Here is a 23,495-nt window from a genome sequence, read left to right as displayed (position 1 = left end):
ACTATTTACACACATTTGTGAAAGCGGAGCAGTTTCAAATTATTTGCAAATCACACGTTTTTACATACTACAGTTTTGGTAGAGAATAACTACTAGCAGGAGGACGAAGTAAATTACAGTCTTTGTCAAGGGCGGACCAAGGGGGGAGGGCCAACGAGGGCCATCCCCCCCCCCCCACCAACAAAAAAAATCCCATTTTTTTTTAAAGTGACATCGCAAAAAATACAGGCTTTGCGTATACAACACCATTATTTGCTCGGGGAAAAAATGGTTAAAAGGGTCGGAAATTGCCTCAGATCGCACCATAGAGCCTGTTGCATTATCTAGAGACAGTCTAAACTTATTTCTATTTTTTAAGGTGATGAGATGCTCAATGAAGTAATTCTCCAGTTATGACGTCACCAATATTAAATGAGGCTATATTTGTATCCACCATTTCTCAACAAACCAACGTATGGTTCTTCAGTTCTTTGCATATTGTATTGAATTTGTCTAAAAGTATGTCTGCTGGAATATCGAGCAAATGGACAATTACTTCCGGTGTTACCAGAATTGTTAATTAGATCTTTATTATCATATCTCACTAAATATCAATCAAATTGGGCTAAGATCTAAGCGTAGAGCGACATTCAAACATAACAAATATTGCATTTACATTAACAGGCAGTCTATTTTCTAATGTTATGAATTCATGAATATTTAATTAGGCAATTTTGTAGCCACCGTATCTCAGCAGTATGGTAATCTTTGAAACTGAATTTTGGTTTGTTTGCGTATTGCATTGTGGTTTGATGAAGGTGTGCCTACTGAAATATGAAGGTCATGTCACCCTTACTCCCAGTGTTACTGTAAGTACAATTATTCAAGAAAATATCAATTTTAAAAGTGACAATCTTGTATCATTCAATGATTTTGTACAGTCCAATAGGCAATATACAAACTTTTTTTTCTCCATGCTGAACAGCGACAACAGAAACGTTGGGAAGTCCTAAACGGCTGTACAAGTTTCACTTCTGTCAGCTGAATAATTTTCTGTGGAACCTTGAGGTCTATCTGTATAGAGAAATGTATTAGTGTCAGATATGAATGTCATATTTGATGGAAGAAAATAATTATGAAGGAGTTGAAGGGGGCGGGGATAGGACATTTATATTCCAATATCTGATACAATTGATATTTACAGTTTAACAGGTGTTTACTGGTTTTAGAGGACCAGCCTATAGTGCCATGTTTTTGCCTTCACATATCTTACTGACTATGTAACTGACCAATGACTCACTATCACTTGTGAGCTGGACAGTGCTATCGTATATGATTACTCCCTAAAACCCACCGCTTGACCTAAATCCACGGCCTGTTGTGTAGACCACATGCATGAAAAGACTTCAAACGAATAGCCGGTCTGAATTAATTCAAGAGTATTTTGAGTACTCGGAGACAGCTTTACTAGGCTTGCGTTGTCTTATTTAATTTAATAAAAATGATTTATATTGAATTGTGATAACAATTTCAGTATTTCTTAACTGTCTTTTTTGTTTGTATAACGTTGATGAACTTATTAGGATTTACGAAATGATTTTTACCTTGAGGCATGTCGACGACAGCAGCATATTCAGTGTCTGTCCGGTGAGCCACCCTCGTGGCCCGTTCTTTGGGTGTGGTACTCCGATCGGCTTTGGAGTCGTGTGTGGAACCCTTAGATGCATCTGTAAATGAATTGCATGGGTCATATCACAGGTCATAGGTCACATTGACTGCATCATGGCTTCCTATCTCTCTTAGTTCTTCAACGGTACAATTCCTTTTAAAATATTTCCTCACTTTTGAAGGATAAAAGGGAAGACAGCAGAATAGCTGCCCGTTCTATTTCAACCAAAAAAAATACGGCCTGTTGTGTAGACTGGCCTGTTGTGTAGACGGCCTGTAGTAATTTACAAAATTATTTCTCGAGGATCTGAGGGGTGTGATTTTGAAGATGAGGGGGTATGGACCATGAAGCCACTATTTACAAACATTTGCAGTAGTTAGAAAGCCAACATCTGGTCTTCACTGTATAAACAATTTCTTGAAATATGGCTGGTTTAAAGTGTCGTCATGATGGCAAGATCAGAAAAAGGCTGAGGTGATCGTTTCGCTTTTTTGGCCCCCGGGTCGACATGACGTCACAGCTGAAGTGGGAACAAGGGCGGATCCAGAACACTTTTTTTTGGGGGGGGGGCGGAACAAATTTTTGGTCCCCCAAAAAGTGGGTCCAAAAAATTACAAACTTAGAGTTTAGTTCAAAATCATTTCATGTTTGGTTCAAAATCGTGTTTAGTTCAAAATCGTTTCATGTTTAGTTCGAAATCATGTTATTTTTAGTTCAAAATCATTTTATGTTTAGTTCAAAATCATTTTATGTTTAGTTCGAAATCAGTTTATGTTTAGCTCAAAATTATGTTTAGTTCAAAATCATTTCATGTTTAGTTGAAAACCATATCATGTTTAGTTCAAAATCATATCATGTTTAGTTCGGAATCAGTTTATGTTTAGTTCAAATAATTTTATAGCACATTCCACCACAATATCTGCAAATCATCTGAAGTACCGCAGCTACAACTCTGTGTGTATAAACATGAAATGATTTTGAAGTTCTTTACCTTGATGTTTCTGTTCACTGTCCTCAGCTTCATTCATGTTGCTTTGTCTCATCTTCACCAAGACGACAATGCATATGCCTATGAGGACTATGACAGCTAGCGTACATACTACTGCAGGAACGGCAGACTGCACAGCTGAGACGTCTGGAAGCTTTTCTGCCGAGAGAGCTATGGAATCGTAAGCTAAAGGTGTATTGCCTAGTGAAAGAAAGAAAATCCAAATGCTGATTGAGGTATGTTATTGTATTCTGTGGCATTCATTCGCTTTCTGGCTAATCATCCCATGAAACCGATGGAACGTGTCATTTGTTGTGACATGAACACCGTGTCAAGAGGTTGGACAGGGGAGGCTCCACAGAAACGCAGTTTATTTCACAACAAAATAGTCGCGAGACATACACTGGGGATGTTTCAGATGTTAGGATATACTAGAAAGCTTCTGACGTTGTTGCACGTCTTGCAGATGAGATACAAACTGTTGAGGCTTGAACTTTGCGCAACACTGCCAGGACTGGGCAGTCATCTTGTCACTTGCCCAAACAACAATATTTCCTGTGAAAAATTCCTGTAAATTCCTATTCAACAAGACTCTTTCAGAGCCGCCGTCACAGTTTGTAACTTCCGATTGTTGTAATTTTGGATGATTACAGGTAGCCAGCCTGAATTTCTCTTGGTGGATATTTCACTTTGATACTCAGCCTACTGACTCACTGATGGATTGATTAACTTTTACTTCAGAGTAGACAGTACTTATATCGTTTAGGATTACTCCATAACAACAAAAAATGGGGAAGGCCGGTCAACCAATCTAGGCACGTAAAACAAAATCCCATTCAATTTCGACGGTACAAGCTAATTTCAGATAATTGGTCATTGGGCGATGGATTCGGAAATAAAACTGCTGGTACGGGGTTTGCGCCAGGAGTCATGCACGTGCCCTGATATGACTCGTCTAGGTCTAGTTTTCGTTGCACAATTAACAATGCATGAAAAAAAATCCGCGACAAGCTTTACTAATAATACTGTCAAGCGCTTTGATCTTAGTTAAAAGCGTTATATAAGAACCCGTTATTATTATTATTCATTTTATTTACTACAGGATTGCCTGCTGTAACATTTCGAGATCCCTTTCTTTGATTTAACTCAGTAGGGCTACATTACCACACTTTTTTCGCGATGTTCTAGTTCTGATCTCTAATCTCACCTTGGACGGTATGAGTTATTTCCTGATGAGTTATTTCGTCACTGTAGTCAACGTTCCCACTGGTCGCACTCTCCATTGTTGATCCAACTATCAATAAATGTACATTGACGAGGTCAGACCAAATCTTGATGTTTCATAAAAGAATTCAAAAAGACTGATAAAGTTGGCTAGCAAATGCCCATGCAGAGGACCTTGTTTGGGTGGATATCATTTCGACGGAAACATGGAAGAGTTCAGCACGAAAAAAACTGTGGAGATTATAGTTCACATGAAATGCAAAGCGATCAAGTGGGGACCGACAGACAAATTCGTATTGGTCATTGGATGGGATTCAAACCAGGACCCAACAGCCTGGATAGGTTAGCCACCATATAAATTATTGTGTGATTAATTAACAGCCATGGCAAGTGATACATGCAGATGCCTCACCTAACACAGTAACTCGCACTGACCCTTTCCTTTGCAACCCTGTCGCACTCGGCACCACACCGCACACGTAGTCTCCTTCATCAGCTGATTGAACTTGGTATATGACCAACCCGTGCGAACTGGACATCCAGTAACGACGACTCGAAATAAAGTTAGTGCCAACTGCTGGGTTGGCGAAGCGGGCTATAAGTTGTCCTCCTTTGAACCAGAAGACTAAACTCACGGACTCCCCTTCCCTGTAGCTTGGACATTGAATGTGATGAGTCTGGTTCCGGTGTACGTAGACCTCGCCTTCTGTAAGGTCCATGGCCTCTTTAAAGCTCGGGACATCAGCTGAATACAAATGAAATCGAACATTTCTAAAATGGATGCAACAACAGGAGCTTAGTGTAAGAAGAGATTTTTAACATCAGTGCTTTCATTACAATTTTCTGATGATATGTCAAGTTCATTGATTTATTCAATTCATTTGGAATATTGATATTAATGTTATATTTGCTGAATTTAAACTGGGGGACTGTTGGGTAACAGTTCCTTGCATACAATTTTGATATTAATATATTCTCGCTGTTTGCTTTTTTGACATTACGAACGCCCCCATTTTAATGCAACTTTTGTTGGTATTTTTTTTAGAGGGGGGGTTAAGGTTAGTACAGGATGAGTTAAAAAAAAAACAAGAAACCCACATGTCGGGACCATTATTTTCGTGCAGTTTCTTAGATATGAGAGCCAATTTCATGTGCTTTGTTTCAGTACAAGAATTATTGGAATCACTCATGTAATTTGCAAGTTACGGAGTATTAGACGTAACCACCGTTTTAAGTTCTGTCCACGGATCACAAAAAGGGAAGTCACATAGGGATGTATGTATTTTCGTGCTGCTGAAAGAAAGCACGCCTTTTTTGTGATCCGTGGACAGAACTTTAAAATATCTTGGTTGTGTTTAAAATTCTATAACTTAAAAAGTATGTGAGTGTTTGAATGATTTTTATACTAAAACAAAGCTTATGAATTGGGCTTTCATATCCTAGATTTTGAAAGTGCTACATGCAAAACATCACAAACACAATAGTCCAGACATTTAGGTTTCTTTTTTTGTACTCACCCTGTATAACATTTGGGTCACAGGCAAACAATGACTCGTTTACATTGACATAACTGGGGGAAATGCACTTGGACACACAATGTGATAACATCTTAAAAAGTATCATGGTAATAACCAGGTGAATGAAGTAAATGTTAGCTATGAGGGCCCTAATCCAAACACATTGACTTCAATCAGCAAAATGTAATGCAAATAATTATGTTGTATGCTCACTCATGACAGTGACGGAAATCGACTGCCTCCTCTGTAACGCAGTAGCCGTGGGGACAACACTGCAAACATAATCCCCCTGGTCCCTCATGTCGACATGACTTATGATCAAATCATGCGAGTGGGACATCCGATAACGATCGCTCGATGCGTAACTACTGCCAACTTTGGGATGGGTATAGCGGGCTAGGAGTTGTTCTCCTTTGAACCAGAACACTAGGCTCACTCGTTCACCCTTGATGTAACTGGGGCATCGGATGTGCTGAGTCTGACCTCTGTGAAGAATGACCTCATTCGGGGAGAGGTAAGTCGGTAATTTGACATTTCGAGCTGCAATATAAATCGAAGTTTAAAGACATCACGTACTATATTAATCTGATTCTAAAGTAACATCGGTGTTCCCAGTTACTTAGCTTACTGATGTTGCCAATGACCTAAGGGAGTTTAATAGAGTAAGCCTAAAACTCCAACTACAGTTTATTACTAGTCCCAAGGGCCAGCCTCCTATTCCTAGATGTACAACACTCATTCACACTTGTGAGCTAAGCAGTGCTATTATATAAGATTACCCCATTGTGCTTATTGACACCAGTCGTTTTATTTTGTTCCTTACAGACAGGTACGTTTGGTTTTATGAAGCCGTATTTTTGAATATCGGTGATAAATAATTGAACCATTTAGCGCTATTTTATGTGATTTATGTCGACATTTTACACAAAACAAATCAATTCCGACGAAAATGTTGATTTTTTGGAAAATATTCAAACACGGTCAATCAAGAGATTAATTTTAAAAATCTGACTACTCAATAATCCCCTCTACCGTTATTTATAAGTATGAATTTTGAACCTCTGAAAGAATGTTCTTGTCCAAAAAATGGTCCTCAATGTAAACAAGCGACATCTGAGAAAAGACGGTTGTTTTATGAAATCACTGTTTCTATACTCTCAGAGAATATATTTAAACATTTCTTCGAGAATTATACAGTACTTGAACTAAATAGTAATACAAAACAACGGCTCCCTAGTTAAGTGGTCTCGTTGACAATAAAATGCAAAGATATCTTTTTGAGTCACATCATCGGTGTCAAATCGGCAGCCCCTTAAAGGGAATATACATCATTTGCTTTTGCTGTAATTTTCAGAAATGGATGGAATTGGGGGATTGGAAATATATAGCAAATATAGTTACACTGACTTTTTGGAGGTTTTGGGTTCGAAAATGCTATAAAAACCAAGAAAAACGATCATTTACCTGTAGTCTGGTTCCCTGACTCCATATAAGAAGAAACAGAGCAGTTTACATACATTGGGGAATTGTAAGGTCAGGGAACCAGTCTAGCTGGCTCGTACCCGTTCATAGGTTTGTAATCGATTGCAAACAAGTGCAATAGTCAATTGGGGCCAGTATTTGAAAAAAAGCCAGTTGTTTCCAACGCTGATCGGCCGATCAGCGTTGGAAATTGATACAAAAATACCACTTTTCTTGAAAATGACAGTATACCAGGTGCCATACTTTTACAGGATGCTTTAGACTGTCATTTACCAACGTCCTATTAAGGTATTTCGCAAAAACTTGGTAGTTTTATTTTTCGATGTTTGCAAATGTTTTATATTCCCTTTAATACGTGTGCAAATAACCCTAGGAGTAGCACATGCGCAGTGTAAAGTCGGCTGAAACGTATGTGGGCGCTCATACACTTGCTCTTGATCCAGCAAGCCACAGTGTTTCTATTGTAAATAGACTAAGCGGCAAATCGCAGGCACTCAACCCATTGAACCCTACATCTCAATCCAAACATCACGTGACGTTTATATCAATAACTAAGTCTGTTTGCATATTGTTGGCTACAGAAAACGGCGTCTATTATTACTGTGCCACATCACTGGTTTTGACTGAAATTTGCGGTGATCTGCAAGGTCACGGAAGTACGTACTGTACGTCAGGGAATGATTACCTGATGACCGATTTTCTCAGACGCTTCTACTATGCTTTATCACGGTACGGATGTCTTTGCACGATTCAATAGTGGGTGCTGCATTCTACGGAGATTGTGACAGGTATTTCTCATTGTGTTTTGATGTATGGATGAAACACGCATATCCCTGTAGGCCTAACAAATAACGATTTCCGACCAGGTTGAATGTTGCTGCAATATTAAATGAAATTTAAATTAAAAAGACATAAGGCACTATATTAATTTGATACATAATATCGGTATTCTGAATTACTTAGCTTACTGATGTTTACAATGACTGAAGGAAATTTAATATAGGATTTTTAAACTTCAACTACAGGTTATACTTGTCCCAGGGGACAGCTTCCTATTCTCTCATGTACAACCCTGATTTACTAACTCACTCTCACTTGTGAGCTAAGTAGTGCTATTGCATAGGATCATCCCGTTATGCTAATTGCAACCAGTCTTTTTTCTCCAACAAACATGTTAGTTTGATTTGATGAAGCCGTATTTTTTAATACAATGATAATTGATTGAAGCATTTATTGCTATTTTAAGTGATTATATGTCGACATTTTACACAAAACTATTCAATTCCGACGAAAAAAGTAGATTTTTTAATGACAATATTCAAACGCTGTAAATCAAAAAATCAATCAAAAAATCTAGCGACAACTTGTTCACAAATTTGACTACTTTATAATCCCCTCTACCGTTATTTACAAGTATGAATGTTAAACCTTTGAAGCTATATTCTTGTCAAAAATTGGTCCTAAATATAAACAAACGACATCTGAGAAAAGACGGTTGTTTCATGAAATCACTGTTTCTACACTCTCAGAAAACGTCTTTAAACATTTCTTCGAGAAATAAACAGTGATTGAACTAAATAGTAATTAAATAACAACGGCTCCCTAATTAAGTGGTGTATTTAACAATACAATGCAAAGATATCTTTTTGAGTCACATCATCGGTGTCAAATCGGCAGCCCTTAAATACGTGTGCAAATAACCCTAGAAAGACGCACATGCGCAGTGTAAAGTTGGATGAAACGTATGTGGACGCTCACACACTTGCTCTTGATCCAGCAGACCACACCTTCAATTTTTATTCTGCTTTGTGGCGTTATCATTAGCAAAATATGCCTCATACTTGTGGTATGAGGCGTATTTTGCTAATGATAACGCCGCAGAGCCTTGAGGGTGTTTTATCTCGACTATTATTTAGTTGACGCTAGATTTTCCTTCTCACACGAACGTTAGTCAGTCTATAGTCGGTGAGTACACACACCATTTTTCAATTAATTTTCTTCCCATTTTTCTATCGTAAATTGTGTATGTATATAATTCTTGTGTGAAGATATACTATGGACTTCATTTGATACAAATGCAATACTTCTTTTCAATTGTAATTTTTCTTGATAGAGAAATGTTCTCATTATTAACAGGAAATAAATTCTCATTGAGAAGCACCATGATCTTCTGGCACATTGGACCATAATCTTGAAGTTTAATAGATGGCCATAAATGTCAATAACATGTCATGATACATTTTGACACATGTCGTTAAACCTTTGATAGAAAACTATATTGTTAAGTGTGCGTTTATGAGAAGACCATGCAAAATCCTGAAAAATCGACAAGGTGGGGGTCAGCGAATTAAGTTCAAATCTTGGCCATTTGATCCCCACCTGAGACGATACCACTAGGTGGAGTAGCTCGATAAATAATCACACGGTGGCCGAGTACGGGGCCCTAACAATTTTGAGCAAAAAGGGTGACTTCCGGGGAGTAAATTTGTGTTGTTTTTGGTGTAAAGTTATAGCCTCGTTTATACCCTTAAACTAAATCGTTTACGGTCGAACTACATATCAAAAGAAAGGGTTTAATCTCCTCTAAACGATGAAATATAAATCTTTGATATGCAAGCATTCACTGCGGAGATATAGGCGTAAAAAAAACACGTATCAGCTCTATTACGAAATGAGGTCCTTTACGCGGTTAACCATAAGTTAATTAATGCAGGGCTGAGAGTCAACAAACTTGGAGGAAATATAGTTCAGATATCCGACTACAATAATAAAAAATAAAAAAACTGTCAGCTCTTCTTCTTTTTGTTTGCTCACGGTCAACAAAGTTGAAAAATTCCTAATTTTCAAGACCAAACCTACATAGCCCCTAGACAGTTCCGAGTGCAATTGGTTGACATTTTGCAGGAATTGTTGTAAGGGCGTAACAAAATCTACATTTTGCAGACTTCACCTATTGGGTGGGTGGGTGAGTGGGCTACCTTTGGTGGTGCGCACTGATCCGGTAGGAGGGGAACGTTCTGTTGCCACCCACCCAGTTAGCGCGCGGTATCGAAAGAGGGCGCCCTCATATTACATTACCGTCATAATGGCAGCCATGGACATGCCGTCTGTGCGGCTGCAATGTGATTTTAGTAATTTAGTGTTGCAAAGCCATCGAATGTGGTGTAAATCCCTCTTATCTGCGCGAACTAAATACAGTGCAACTTAATCGATGCACAAAAGACATACGGAGCCATTTGTAGAAGTGGAAAGTCGCTGCATATGATGTGAATGCCGAGTGGAAACTGATCCTCCTGCGCCTGCGATGTGGTTTGTTCGACGTCGATGCATACACTGATCATGATAAGACAATACGTTCAGCGCATAGATACAAGTTAGGGTTGAGTTGGACATCATCAAGGAAATGTTGTCATCCACTCCATAAAGGGAAAGGCTAACCATTCCGTGGTGTGAATAAAGCAACTAGCCGTGAGATCATAGATGTTTGATCGATGGGGTACCCTGATCACTGTTGTGTTGGAACAGGTAAGAAGACAGAAATCAAACAAAAATACATTTTTGAAAATTGAAATGAATTAATCATGGTCATGGTCCATTTCTGATCAACTGACTTTGTTCCTGGGTAGGTTATATCAATTAAATCCCTTATCATGCAGTTGACTTGGGACCAGTGAAATTTATTATTGTGTGAAAAATTAATACTGGTTGTCACAGCTCTGGTTTTCGGCAGTGGACACACATGGTGGATATTTAGCCGGAGCTGGATTTTGAATTTATTTTTTTTATATAAAGAAAGTTGGAACTGCACTGAACATGCGCAGTTTGGGGAATAACACATATATTTTTTTTTGCACTTACATTGTTTTTTTTTTTTTTATTCACGAGATGTGACTCATCTGACCATTTACAACTTAAAGAACAATTTCAGATTTGTTTCCCCTTTTATACAAATCTTCCAGAGCCAGCCACATCAGAAAAAGAAAAAGTAATAAGTGCAATTAAATACAGGCAATATAAAATAATAAAAGAAGATTTCTTATTTTTATTTATTTATTATTATTTTTTTTGCGGGGGGGGATTTATGACATGGGTTTTGTTCAAGGCATCTATTGCTCAATATTGTTGGCTACATACGCCCCGCTTTATATCTTTTACTTCAAAAAAATATTAAGCCTGCTGCGGCCTTAACACTTTGTTAATTCTCACTGTTCATATGACTTTCAGGTATCTGTAGAGGTTGTCTATCTTAGCACAAACAAGCAGTTACGCACCAGACAGCGGAACAATTACCATCTAGTGATGTGCTCTCTAAGGAACAAGAAGAGCATCAGTGTACAATCAGTGATTTCACATCGCCGGTAGGTGTACCATCTCTCCAACCCACCGACACAGAGTGCACTTCAGTTCATGAGGTAAAGAGAGTGAACTAAGAATGGACCTTGACATATTGCATCTCATTTATCACAGATGAATTGTAAGCACTCTTCTTTGAGTACATCAATTTGTATTTCAACCCTATATGAAGCACGCATCTCACTGTTTTTATTTTCTCATGATTATTTCTAGCATACATCTGAGTCCTCATCAACTGATGGAGATATTACACAGGATGTAGGTACACTTGACTCTTCTTGGGCAACAACCCCCGACCAAAGAATGTGCAGCTGCAATCCCTGAACACTTTCCTTACTCAGGGGGGAATGTCTGCTGTTGATGGGCAGCTTCGTCTGTCATTAGAAGAAGCATCTGATAGCACCATCCATTATTATAGAAGGAAGGCAAAGGAAGCCTTTGGTTTAGTTCTTCATTGTTTAGCACCAGGTCAAGAAGATGGGCTCATGAAGATTACAATCGGTGAAACAACTGCTGAATCATCACAAAGTGGTCAAAATTTTGATAGTAGTGCCCGTCTTCCTTTTTTTTTTAATAGAGAACTAGAGATTCGAGACCTCAGAATTTGCTCTTTATAAGCAGCAGTAGGACATCTTTGTAAAAGTGTTCTTTATAACAAAAGTCGACTGTAGTACTACCATTTTACTTATTTGGTGGGGTGGATAACAGGTTTAAGGTTTGGATAAAAATTAATTGGATCCTTTTTGATTATTGTTTTTTTTGAAAGGTTTTCCTCAAATTTTGGTTGGTAAAATAAATCATTCTTTTTTGGTCTTTCTAAAAATTTGTTTGTCATTGTTTCTATTTATTCAAATTCCTCTCTACTTGTTCCTACCCCATCTAGGTCTATCTCATTTTTGACAGCGAGTACCCCAACATTTAGCGTTTTTCTCATTCAATTTATTATTTTCCAAGTTTATTAATTTTCCGGGTTACATTAACATGCCAAAAAATAACAGAATTGTCATCCAAGCCTCATCATTCCCACATTTGGTGCGCGATATGTGGCAGTGTGTAACCCCCCTCCCCCATTTTAAATGATTATTGGGGGATACTTCTGTTAACAAAAAGACAAGTGTGTGTTGAGTATAGGGACATTTGTGGGGACTCCCTCTGCCACAAATCGGGCAGGGTATACATTCCATCCTGGACTCTGAAAGGTGGCGGCCATATTGATTTAAAGTGAACCCCCCTACCCTAAAAATGGGATAAATTAAGGAATTATAGCACCCCTTATGGCGTCTCCAGTATTAAAATAGGTTTTAATTTTATTGATCATTTTATGCCCATTTTCATAACATTCAAGCAAAAAAGACAAAAATTATGTGAAAAATACACTTTTTGACCAAAAAGGTTCCAAAAAAGCCCTCTGTTAAAGATTTTTAAAAACATTTTTGACGTCATTATTTACAAATTGGAAATATAAAACTTGGTAGCAAATTTCATGAAAATTGGTTGTCGACTTTTGAAAATACAGAAAGGGGGGGATGCACTGTATGCCCCTCCCCCGTCCCTTTACTAGCGAAAAATAGGGGTAAAACAGACTCCTGCCATTTTATACTAAAAACTGCTGACAATATTTTTATTCTTGATTCTTAAAGACCATGATAAGAACTCTCTTTCACCTGAGTGTCATTGTTCTAAGACCTGCACTAATGACGCTACGGCGACTTAAAGATCGCTATTTCTATGACTCAACTTTGGGGGTACCCTTAGTGCCGTTGCCTCCTAAGAGCAATTTTTTTCTAAATTTTGAGTACCTGGTTTTAGGTCAGGATACAACCTCAGGACCCTGCAAATTTCATTTCTCTGCTGCTTTCCCCTGTTGAGCAGCAAGCGTTTAAACGTTTGTACCCCAAAATCATAAAAATCACCATTTTTCACTAATAAAAACACATTTTTGGCTCTTTTTTCTGCTACGGAGGTCAGATTGGCCAAATATTTTGTACAACCTCAAGGCTACCTATGACCCACCTACCCCCCAAATTTTAACCAAATCCGCCGACCCCCACCTTGTCACGGTCTGCATGGTCCTCTCGTGGACATACTCTTAAGCTCTTCCAGGGTGTAACAATGCTACACATAACTAGTTATATTGCCAAAAACACTAAAATGCTGAATTTGTAATACTAAGTAATTAGATAAGTAATAATGAACCATTTCGCAGAATTACGTACGAATTGACTGTCTTTTTTTTGTATATTCTAGCAAACTAAACATTGTACATATATGCGAATAAACTGTGATAATTCTATTCCTCTTTAGCCCGAAGTTCCTCGTCCATTCTCCTTAACTGAATCAACAATGGATCTTAATGTTTTTAGCCATTGGACCAGCTTTAATATAAAGCTTGACTTCTCTTTTTTTTCACTGAGCAACCAACATACTATACAATTTTTTCAGTACATAAATTTGGTGAGCGCAGGATAGTTTGGCTTTGTACCAATTATTAGCCTACCTTGTAATACAGAATGGAACATTGTAATGGGAAATTCGTTGAAATCATGTTTGAATAATATTGTGTCGAATCCTCAATAATGAACAAGAAGGCAAGAGCTTTGGGATCCACATTGAAAGCTTGCATATGTTTGTCCAAATTTATACCCTGATATGCATGCCTAATCTGCAACCTACAACAAAATTGATCAACTAACCGCCACACAAGCTAACCAGTTTGAAGACGAACCATGGCAATAGTATTGAGATCCAACCGTTACAAGCCTAGGCCTATATCGATTGTTGTATACATGTATATAAAATGAATGATTATCTCAGTCCCGTACTTACCTGTTCTCGTAAATCTACTTGCACCAATTGGATGTTCGTCTTCTAAGTAATGTAAGGAGGCACATGTTTCAAAAACGAACAATGCAACCATTACAATTGGAAAATTAAGATCCATTTTAAAGAATTTCAATTTGAATTTCCCACGTAATTTGCAGTGCAGCCGAGTGCATAGTCTGGTTCCCAGCCAAAAGATTCTGACTAATCCCGATGAAACAGGAATAGTCGGAATATTTTGGTCTGGGAACCAGACCACCGAGTGCCACTGACATGTATTTCAAAATTACTATGTTACATGTATTAACATCAACCGTCAAGCATGGAAATGAAACAAAGGTCATGCAGATGACACTGATCGTTATATATTTCCTACTATTAACTTTGATTTGTATTCCCCCAGCATCATCAGGGAACAGAGGTATTCCAAATTGCTCTGGATAATGATTACATTTTTTATGCAAAAAAGTTCACTATATCATGTAAGGTCTGTAATCGACCATTAATCGACATAAAAAGAAACACACCACATTATGTTAAACCATCAAATCGTGCAAAATACGATTTTATTAAAATAATATTGTTCAATAATTATTACCGTTCAAAACTGCACCAACAAAAAAAAACCGGTTGCTTTTAAGGCGGCAACTCGCAGGCCTTCAACCCATTGAACCCTGCATCTCAATCCAAACATCACGTGACGTTTGTATTCTATTAATAACTAAGTCGAGTCTGTTTGCACTGTTGGACTACGGAAAATGACGCCCTGCGCCACAGCACTGGTTGTGACTGAAATTTGCGGTGACCTGCCAGGTCACGGAAGGACGTACTGTACGTCAGGGAATGATAACCTGATGACCGATTTTCTCAGACAGTTCCACAACACTGTATCAGTACAATGGCAGATGTCTACGCACGATTCAATAGCGGGTGCTGCATTCTACGGAGATTGTGACAGGTATTTCTCATGTTAATTCTTGTCATGTATGGATGTAACACGCGTATGCTTGTAGGTCTAACAAATAACGATTACCAACCAGGTTGGATGCTGCTAGTTTGCATGTGTCACCAATACGTCAACAGCCAGTCTGCATGTGAACGTAGTGAATAAAACTGCACAGGTTGAATGGGCATAGCTACTACTTGTTTGCAGCTCCTATACCAATGATTTTAGACACATCAGAACCTGACGTTTTCACAATACAGTGCAATGTAAATCGTTCAATATTGTATTAGAATCCATTGATACGTATGTAATACACACACACACAACTGATTGAGTCGATAAATGAAAGTGACAATATAAAATTGCACTGAATGAATAATGCTACTGAATATAGTCACAGATATTTTCAGTTGCGTCAATAAATCCATGACTTGAAACAAAAGATTACAAATTAGCACTGTACAAATTATTCAATATTCAAAATATTAATTCTCATTAGAAAGTTGCCTGTTAATAACGCAAACATCTTACTGGCTGATATGTGCAAAAAAAAATCCTTATGTATAAGTGCAAAATGTATATTTCCGCGTTTACATGTAATATACATTTTTATACAAACGCGGAAGTGAAACGTTTAAGTAGAAGGCTCTTCCTACTTTGACCCACGCCTCCATCAAAGGGGGAAAAGTGAATATGATATTTCAGGTTATGTGCTACAAATAATTGTAGAAACATCAATGACTACCTTACTGTTGCAACAGAGTGAAACAGACTGCAGTGAAAACTACATGTATACAATATTCTACATATTAATTTGGTCCCATTGCTAAAAGTTAAAGTCGAAAAGAAACTTACTCGGCTTAGATGAACCAGAAATAGTGTGTGGCACGTTCCCGAGACACTGTGGAATTACCCGTCGGTGGAGCTTTTTTTCATTCGAAATGTAATTACAAAGTCTACAAATATCGTCAAAATAGTGAGATGAAAAGGAAAACTGTCTTTTGGCTGTTCATTTGCCAACAAATCTTTAAATAGTTAAAAGGTGCAAATATTGACTTGTATTTCCTAAAAATAAATTACCAAAAAATGCCATGCAAAAAAAGCATTCAAGGGAGACTGTGAAAAGGAGGTATTTCTCATTATTTTTCACAATTACAATTGTGGCCTGTAGGTCTATTAAATAACGATTGACAATGACTGTAAAGGTTGAATACTGCTAGTCTGCATGTGACACTAATAAAATAGTCACCAAATACCTGTCTGCGAAATGGATAAATGATTGAATGAATGAAACTGCACACAGGTTGTGGAAGGCGATTTCGATAGGTCAAGGCAAACAGTCCGCCTGAGACACCATGCTGTTCCGAGCATTTTCAACTTCCCATAAAGGTAGGCATTTTTCTTAATTGACCACTAAATCATGAAGGGGGTTACATATGCACATGTACTTGGTGGGTATGCACATAAACTGGATCTCTTGACTCTTTTTTACTACACGACCTGTATGACCTACATGTTAAACGAGGGGACATTTCAAACGTAAAATAAGCTGAGTCGATCTGTTGTCACGTTGCTGACAAATGTACAGTTTGATATGCCATTGTCTTGATGTTCAGTTTCTCACTGGGTGAGTGTGTCAATGTGGAGATGTGGGTTCAATTCCCACCCTGTTTCTCAGAAGAAAAAAACAGGTAGTTCAAGGACGAGCACCACAAAAGCCACACTTCATAACAGCTAGATGAATGAGGAAAATTATCCTCCAAATCCATAAATATACATCAATGTACGTTAAGGAAGGAGACAAATTATACGTTGATAGGTAAGCTTAATTGAAGTTCTTAATAATAAATCTTAAAATTAATGTGGCCTGACGTTGCGAACTTAGCAAGTTCTTCTTCAGAGGCTAAAACAGAAATGACAGAGGTACAAACATTAACATGGGGGTGCACACAAACATGCAGGGCTGAAAGAAGAAACACAAAAGGAGGATTAGGTGTGAAAGGTGTGGAAAGATGCAGGGGAGGGTGGATGAGAGAACAAAGAAACAAAGGGACAAAGGGAGAGGGCAAACCACAAGGGGTCTAGTGTAAACAGGGGAGGGACCAGAAAGGGGAAGGATCAAAGGTCACAGGGAGTGGGAACGGACAAAAGAGTGTGAGAGTGAAGGGATGATGTGGGGGGGGGAACAGTATTGAGGTGGAAAGGGATGAAAGATGGGGGAAGATGGGTAAACACAAACAAGGAAGACCAGGTGGATTATCTGTAACAGAAGACAATGGAGGAAGAAAAGGATTAGTCATTTCCAAGTTGGATGTTGAGACCATGTGGTTGAATAGTTCGAAGACGATTCATCCACACTTTCTCTCTGCTGAGGCGAACTGAGTCCTTGCGATGGCCAAGAGATTCAATGCCCTGCAAAATCATATCAGAAATGGAGTGGTTAGGCAGGTTGAAGTGATGACCAACAGGGGTGTCTAGTTTCTTGGTGTTGACCGTTGACCGGTGGGCATAGAAACGCTTCTTGAGCGTATTCTTAGTCTCACCTACATACTGCACTCCACAGACCCTGCAAGAAATGAGATATATGACATTAGAGGTGTTACAAGTGATGTTACCAATGGTTCTGTGGGTAGTGACAGAAGAGTGGCCAGAAAAGGAGTCAGACTCCTGGATATGAATCTGGCAGACAACACATCTGGAACTGCACTTGAAAGTACCATGCTGGGTGGGAGGGGATTTAACTAAGGAAGGGACTTTTTTTTTTTGGTTACAAAAGTTTATTTACAATTACAGGTGTTCATTGACAATTGCTGAACATCAAAAATAATTATGGAAACAAAATAAAGCCATTTGAAAACCAACCCTTAACTTGCGAAATTGCAGATTAGAGTTTTCCTTTCTTCCTTCATTTAACAGGCAAGTAAGTTTATTGTTTCATGTTTTATTTCTTAGATGAAGAATAAAGACACGAGCATAATTACACGAGCTATCTGCACTGTAAAAAGTAAATTGTTTTCTAAGCCATGTGCGGCTTGTGCGCCAAACAAAACTACTTTTTACTTGGCACCCCCCCCCCCTAATAAAAAGATGTGTTACATTACCAATACTATCTGGGATGACCTTCTAATTAAAATTAGTACTTGAACAGCTCACTAAATTTCATTTGAAAATGAAGTGCTCATTATACATCAGCACTCACTCGTCATAAAGGATTATTCTAGCTCATTCGCTGAGTGTTCACTGACAAAAACGTCCAATCGAATTCCAGTGGTCGACGAGCAGTATTTAAAAAAAATACTCTTTGCCTTTGAAAATTTTGGAGAATAATTGTATTCGCTAAAATTGACTTAATTAACAAAGGTGCATTTTCAAGGAAAGCATTACACAATTTACATTGCGTGTGCTCTTTGATCAAAGAAAGGTTGTTTTATGATCAAAGGAAGCCCTTCCTGCCAACCGTCAACTGTCGCGATTTTATATTGTCTCGATATTTTTTTTTAATGTCGTTTCCATTATTTGTATATACTATAGTGACACACAACAAGGAATTTGGGAAATCCCAAATTCGTGAGTGCACGTTTTAAGATACTTCGGGTACATAGGCCGACACTGAATACATCGGTAAAGGGCCTAGGCCTATGTCAATTCCATTATAAGCTGTGAATTAAGTTTAATAAAACAAGGACATGTTTTTCCCACCTGAGACCATGACAGCAGTAACAATAATATTGATAAACTGACATGACTTAAGAGCACTCGCTTTCGTACATTTCCTTGTCAAATGGCCATCAGCGATAGAGCGAGTCATTCCAAAGTACTGAGCAGAAATTACTGATAAAACCAAACCACAGGACCAAACTAGTAAACATAATTCATTTCCATTCAACCATGCATGTAGCTATGTACATGTATATCACTATCACCTAAGCTCGTGTATGCCTACAAGCCTACATCCGTACATGGATAGTTAGATTCGCACTTCACGCACAACACCGTTTAGGCATTTAATTGGACGATTGCTGCAGACGATTTCCGGGTTCAATAGTTCAAACTAAGACAACACAGAGAGGGCGCTATGAACTCATCCGGCAAACGTTACAGAAAGAATGCAGTAGTCAGACGCTACTTCTTTGGTTGTGTACAAAGTCTATGGATCGTCGAGTGTTATATTTAAAGTATTTCTGGCCAAATTCGAAATGTTTCCCAGTCTCAGATTCATGCCTTTTGAACATTGAGTAGTATTATGATGAAAACAAGTGGCGTCAGGATAATGCAACATTCATTATCTATGCAAAAGATGGGAACTGTCGGTTTGAAACAATCAATTTATTATTATTGGCCTCTTGAACATGATTTTGTTTTTATTCACAGGTGTACGGGTCTAGGGGTTAACTTATGTATGTAGTTGTGAATGAATTACCAGTGTATAGTTTTAGGAGGGGGAAGTGCATGACTGGCTCCAGAAATGACTCAAAGTGAACTCCATTGGATTGAACATTGTTTGTTCTTATGGTGCTGCTTATTCCAAATAGTTTTTGTGTTTTAAAATCAATCCAAATTGGGCTACTTACAATGTAAATGTTATAGTTAAAATCCACGGTATATTACATTACATTCATGGGTGCCAAACAATTGCAAAATGTATAATTAATCAGCATTTTTTCCCACTAAAAAGATCAATTAACAGCTTTTGTCCTGAATAATAAAACAGTCCAACGCTGCATGCAGCAGTGTACAATTCTTGTTATTGAATACTTAATCAAACTTAGCAATGCAATCAAAGATGGATATATACAAAAAATATGGAAAACATTGATCCCTAGATAGAAAAGGCGATTATTGGTTTCTAATACCGGATGAAGCGTATAACGCTTACTATACGATATAGTAAAATAATTCAATTTCACAGTTCAACCGATACATTGAGAAACAAGCCTTCTACAACAAAGAGAATAGCTATTTTACGTGGTTTGAGCTGTCCTTTTCATTTAATAAGTACTCGGCGGACTTACTAAATTAGATTTTTCTAATTCATTCGCTGAGTGTTCAACGGACAAAACGTACATTTAAATTCCAGTATTAGCATTACATTAAGTTCGAATCATTTGTCCTAAAACGTTGCTGGACAATGCTCATTTTGGCCTATGGAAATTATGGAGATTGGTATTCCCTAAAATATAACTTGAATTAGCCTAACTTTGTTTTGCATAATTTTCTGTATGTCTGTGTCTGGCAGAAAAGGCTACTTCCAACTTTCACTTATTACACGATCGTAATTTTTTTTTTACGGAAAGATATTTTAAAGATTCGAAAATGAATGCAATTGGTGAAAATAGAGCGACAGTTTCCGATGTTTTATTGAATAGCTTATTTTCATTAGAAAAAAAGCTGAATAGAAACATAATTTTTATTTTTATTTTATTTAAATTTTTTGGACAACAAAGAAGTAAAAAATATCTCATTAGCAGGGGCTGCCCAGGGAAGAGCAAAAGTTAACAAAAAACTGTCATCAAAAGATGTGCTCTCCCGACCCCCTGCCAATATATATGTATATATAACTATGCAAATTACACACAGAAATATACGCACAAAAAAATAAAGTCATAAACCTAAGTCATCAATGTGTCATCAATCTGCATAGCTTGTATGTATAGGATATAGGGATACTGGGGTACTTCTTTGCCCCAAATCGTGCTGGATATATACAAATGTTGTAACAAACAAAAACTAGTTGTTAAAAAAAAATGTCATGCAATGGCATTTGCTTCATATACACTGTTAGGTTGAGTATTTACATTGTTGCCGTGCATCGTATTATAATATGTACATCTCTAGAAATCAAGGCAGAAGAATGGCAATAATCACATGAACTATTTACATAGATTTTTAAAAGCGGAGCAGTTTGACATTATTTACAAATAACACGTTTACATACACCAAATTTTGGCCGAGAATAAGTACTAGTAGGACGAAGTAAATTGCAATCTTTATCAATGTTTCAGTGTATTAAGTGTTTATTGGCGATTAGATCGACCACTTGCTGTTTTACATAGAGGCTCTGCATCTTCCTAGGGACTTGCCTTGTAAACACATGCCCGTTTTCAAGGAAAAGGATCTAGGAAGGTGTGGAGCCGGATGCAAGTACGTCTTCACCAGTAAGAAAGACAAGGATGATCAAAGGAAGGAGGTGCATCCCCGGCGATGAATACAACATGAATATGTCAATTCTATACATTCTGTCAACGTTTTGAAATGTACATGTTCGTTGAGTTTTAGTAACGAAACAGGTTCTTTTAATTTTCTGCCATAATTAACACACCCTTTCACCACATGTATCTTTGAGGATTTAACCCCCCCCCTGCAGCGTCTGAAGCTTACTGTCAATATCATATTGAGGGTTTCTTTCATTGATTTAGCTGCGCTGCTATCGTTTGTAATTTTTATAATAATTCCTCTCATTCTACCTTTTGTGTAGATTTCGTTTTGGTTTTTAGTCGTGGTTTGTGATTGTAATCACTTATAAGCTATGTCTTATTTTATTTATTTATTATCCACACAGCAGAAAAACCCCGCCAATTACAGGACTGATTGTTTAACAGGACTGAGTCGTTTAACGATTTAATTCTTCAAAAGTGCTGTTATAATTATTGATCACTATTCTTAAATCTACATGTACACTGTCCTCATCAAATTAAAATGTACGGTGGCCCTGGAACGACATTTTAATATTGACATTTTTAATATGAACCTTGTAACTTCTTAATATTGACGTTGTACCTTCGCAATATGCACGTTGCACGTAGCTTAATATTTCATTGTGGAAGTTGTTCCTTCTTAATGTGAATGTTCCAAATTGTTAATGCTCACGTTCGATCTTGTCAATGTACACCATTGATCATGCTTGATGTCAACGTTGCACCTTGCTTCTTCGCAAAATGAACCATGTACCGTCGCATTGTGAACGTTTGACCTTGCATCTTGTTAATATCATTGTTGAACCGTCCTCCTTCGCAATGTGAATCATGCATTCTAAAAAGTACGAAGTCCTTGTCAAGCCCTATAGTTAAACAACCAGTTACGATGGAGTTTCAACAGCTGTTTCATGTCACTTAACCTGGTTCTACCTTGTAGTGATTTTTGTCATGAATCAAGGCTCTCTGATTTATGTCACATATCTTTTATAATTCATGTTCAGGCTAATGAGCGCTGTTTCACTAGAAAAGATGTGTTCAATGCATGAGACTAATTAATTTCTTGACGGTATACTCTCCGTCAATTACAATAATGCAAAACAGTGTTCTGTGATCACGTTAAGAAGGCTTTTATCATAATACTTTACATCCTTCAAGCCCTATTCAGATTTTTTTTGTTTTTAATCATAGTTACAGGAGATTTCCGTCGAGATCCGCGTATTTAATTAGTATAAGAGTATGATCTTAAGATGTAATTGAAAGGAACATCATTTATATGCGGTGGTACCGTTACGAAATAATATCCACGTCTTATAAGGCATGACAACAATAGTAAGGGCATACATTGGTATTTATTACTTCGGGGAGATATCGGGGATTTCACCAACGGTCCCATTTCCGTCAATCATTGTAAAAGCGATAGCGCGCGGGGCACAAGTGGCTCCGGTCAATTATTTAATTGTTTATTCAGTGCATACACCTTCAACATACTCGAGCTTGTCTAGGGGCTAGACGTTTTTATGGTTGAATGCGCAATTTCCCACTGCAGCGATAACCCGCCACCGCGAGAGAGCGCCGCATCACGACCGCACCGTTGCGTTGAGCGCCAATCACGTGTTGCCGGGGCACCCTATACGAAGTTGTTTGCTTGGAGTTCATGCGTACATGACTGGTCGTCAGCCAATTGCGAATATTCTTCATGTTGCGGTCAGGCGCGGATATCCGGGGAAAGGGAGGGGGGGGGTATGTAGGGTTCGACTTAGCAGTAGCCCGAAAACCAAATGCTCGTCAAAACAGCGGGGATCCTCATACTATTTGGTAAGGAGCCCTGTTGGCGAGTCAAAAATTATTGGGATATGGCAAAGATGAAAGTACAGGAAGAAAGAAATCATAACATTCAGAAAGCGAACTGGTATAAATGTGTGTATAATAAACGGTTGAAATGATTAGATCGGGTTATTTGAAACAATGACAAATTTGCTTCAGGATGTATGTTTTTACATGTATGCCCAACCTTGGGTTATGGTTAGCCTGAACATGAATTATAAAAGATTAGTGAAATAAAAGAGAGAGAGCCTTGAGTCATGATAAAATCACTACAAGGTAAAACCAGGTTAAGTGACATTAAACAGCCGTCAGATTGAAACTCCATCATAACTGGTTGTCTAACTATAGGGCTTTGCAAGGACCTCGTACTTTTTAGAATGCATGATTCACATTGCGAAGGAGGACGGTTCAACAATGATATTAACAAGATGCAAGGTCAAACGTTCACAATGCGAAGGTACATGGTTCATATTGCGAAGAAGCAAGGTGCAACGTTGAC

The 23,495-nt window shown here is 38.0% G+C and overlaps 1 protein-coding gene and 1 long non-coding RNA gene across 2 annotated transcripts; one reads left to right on the top strand and one right to left on the bottom strand.

Moving 5' to 3' along the window:
* Positions 1–988: 988 nt before the first annotated feature.
* On the bottom strand, positions 989–14,129 carry LOC119729215. Its single transcript, XM_038201824.1, has 7 exons — positions 14,039–14,129; positions 5,591–5,917; positions 4,273–4,605; positions 3,844–3,930; positions 2,640–2,837; positions 1,584–1,706; positions 989–1,053 (listed from the first exon to the last, which is right to left on the bottom strand). Exons 1-7 carry the CDS (start codon positions 14,127–14,129, stop codon positions 989–991), a joined length of 1,224 nt encoding a protein of 407 aa, XP_038057752.1.
* On the top strand, positions 9,190–12,530 carry LOC119741171. The gene is made up of 3 exons (XR_005272725.1): positions 9,190–10,384; positions 11,084–11,271; positions 11,426–12,530. It is a non-coding gene; the product is annotated as an uncharacterized LOC119741171 (long non-coding RNA).
* Positions 14,130–23,495: the final 9,366 nt, after the last annotated feature.

This window comes from Patiria miniata, unplaced genomic scaffold, assembly GCF_015706575.1.
Source record: "Patiria miniata isolate m_02_andy unplaced genomic scaffold, ASM1570657v1 HiC_scaffold_1, whole genome shotgun sequence".
Classification (NCBI taxonomy): domain Eukaryota; kingdom Metazoa; phylum Echinodermata; class Asteroidea; order Valvatida; family Asterinidae; genus Patiria; species Patiria miniata.
Note: the sequence above shows the minus strand (reverse complement) of the source record. Positions and strands in the feature narration are given on the sequence as shown.

What these genes read in the sequence shown, in the direction of transcription:
- LOC119729215 (XM_038201824.1), bottom strand. Translation starts at nt 14,129, where the DNA reads ATGGTTGCATTGTTCGTTTTTGAAACATGTGCCTCCTTACATTACTTA. An exon ending in AGTGCGAGTTACTGTGTTAG is followed by an intron (nt 3,931 to 4,272) that starts GTGAGGCATCTG and finishes ATTTATTGATAG; the next exon opens with TTGGATCAACAATGGAGAGT. An exon ending in TGTCGTCGACATGCCTCAAG is followed by an intron (nt 1,054 to 1,583) that starts GTAAAAATCATT and finishes TTCTCTATACAG; the next exon opens with ATAGACCTCAAGGTTCCACA.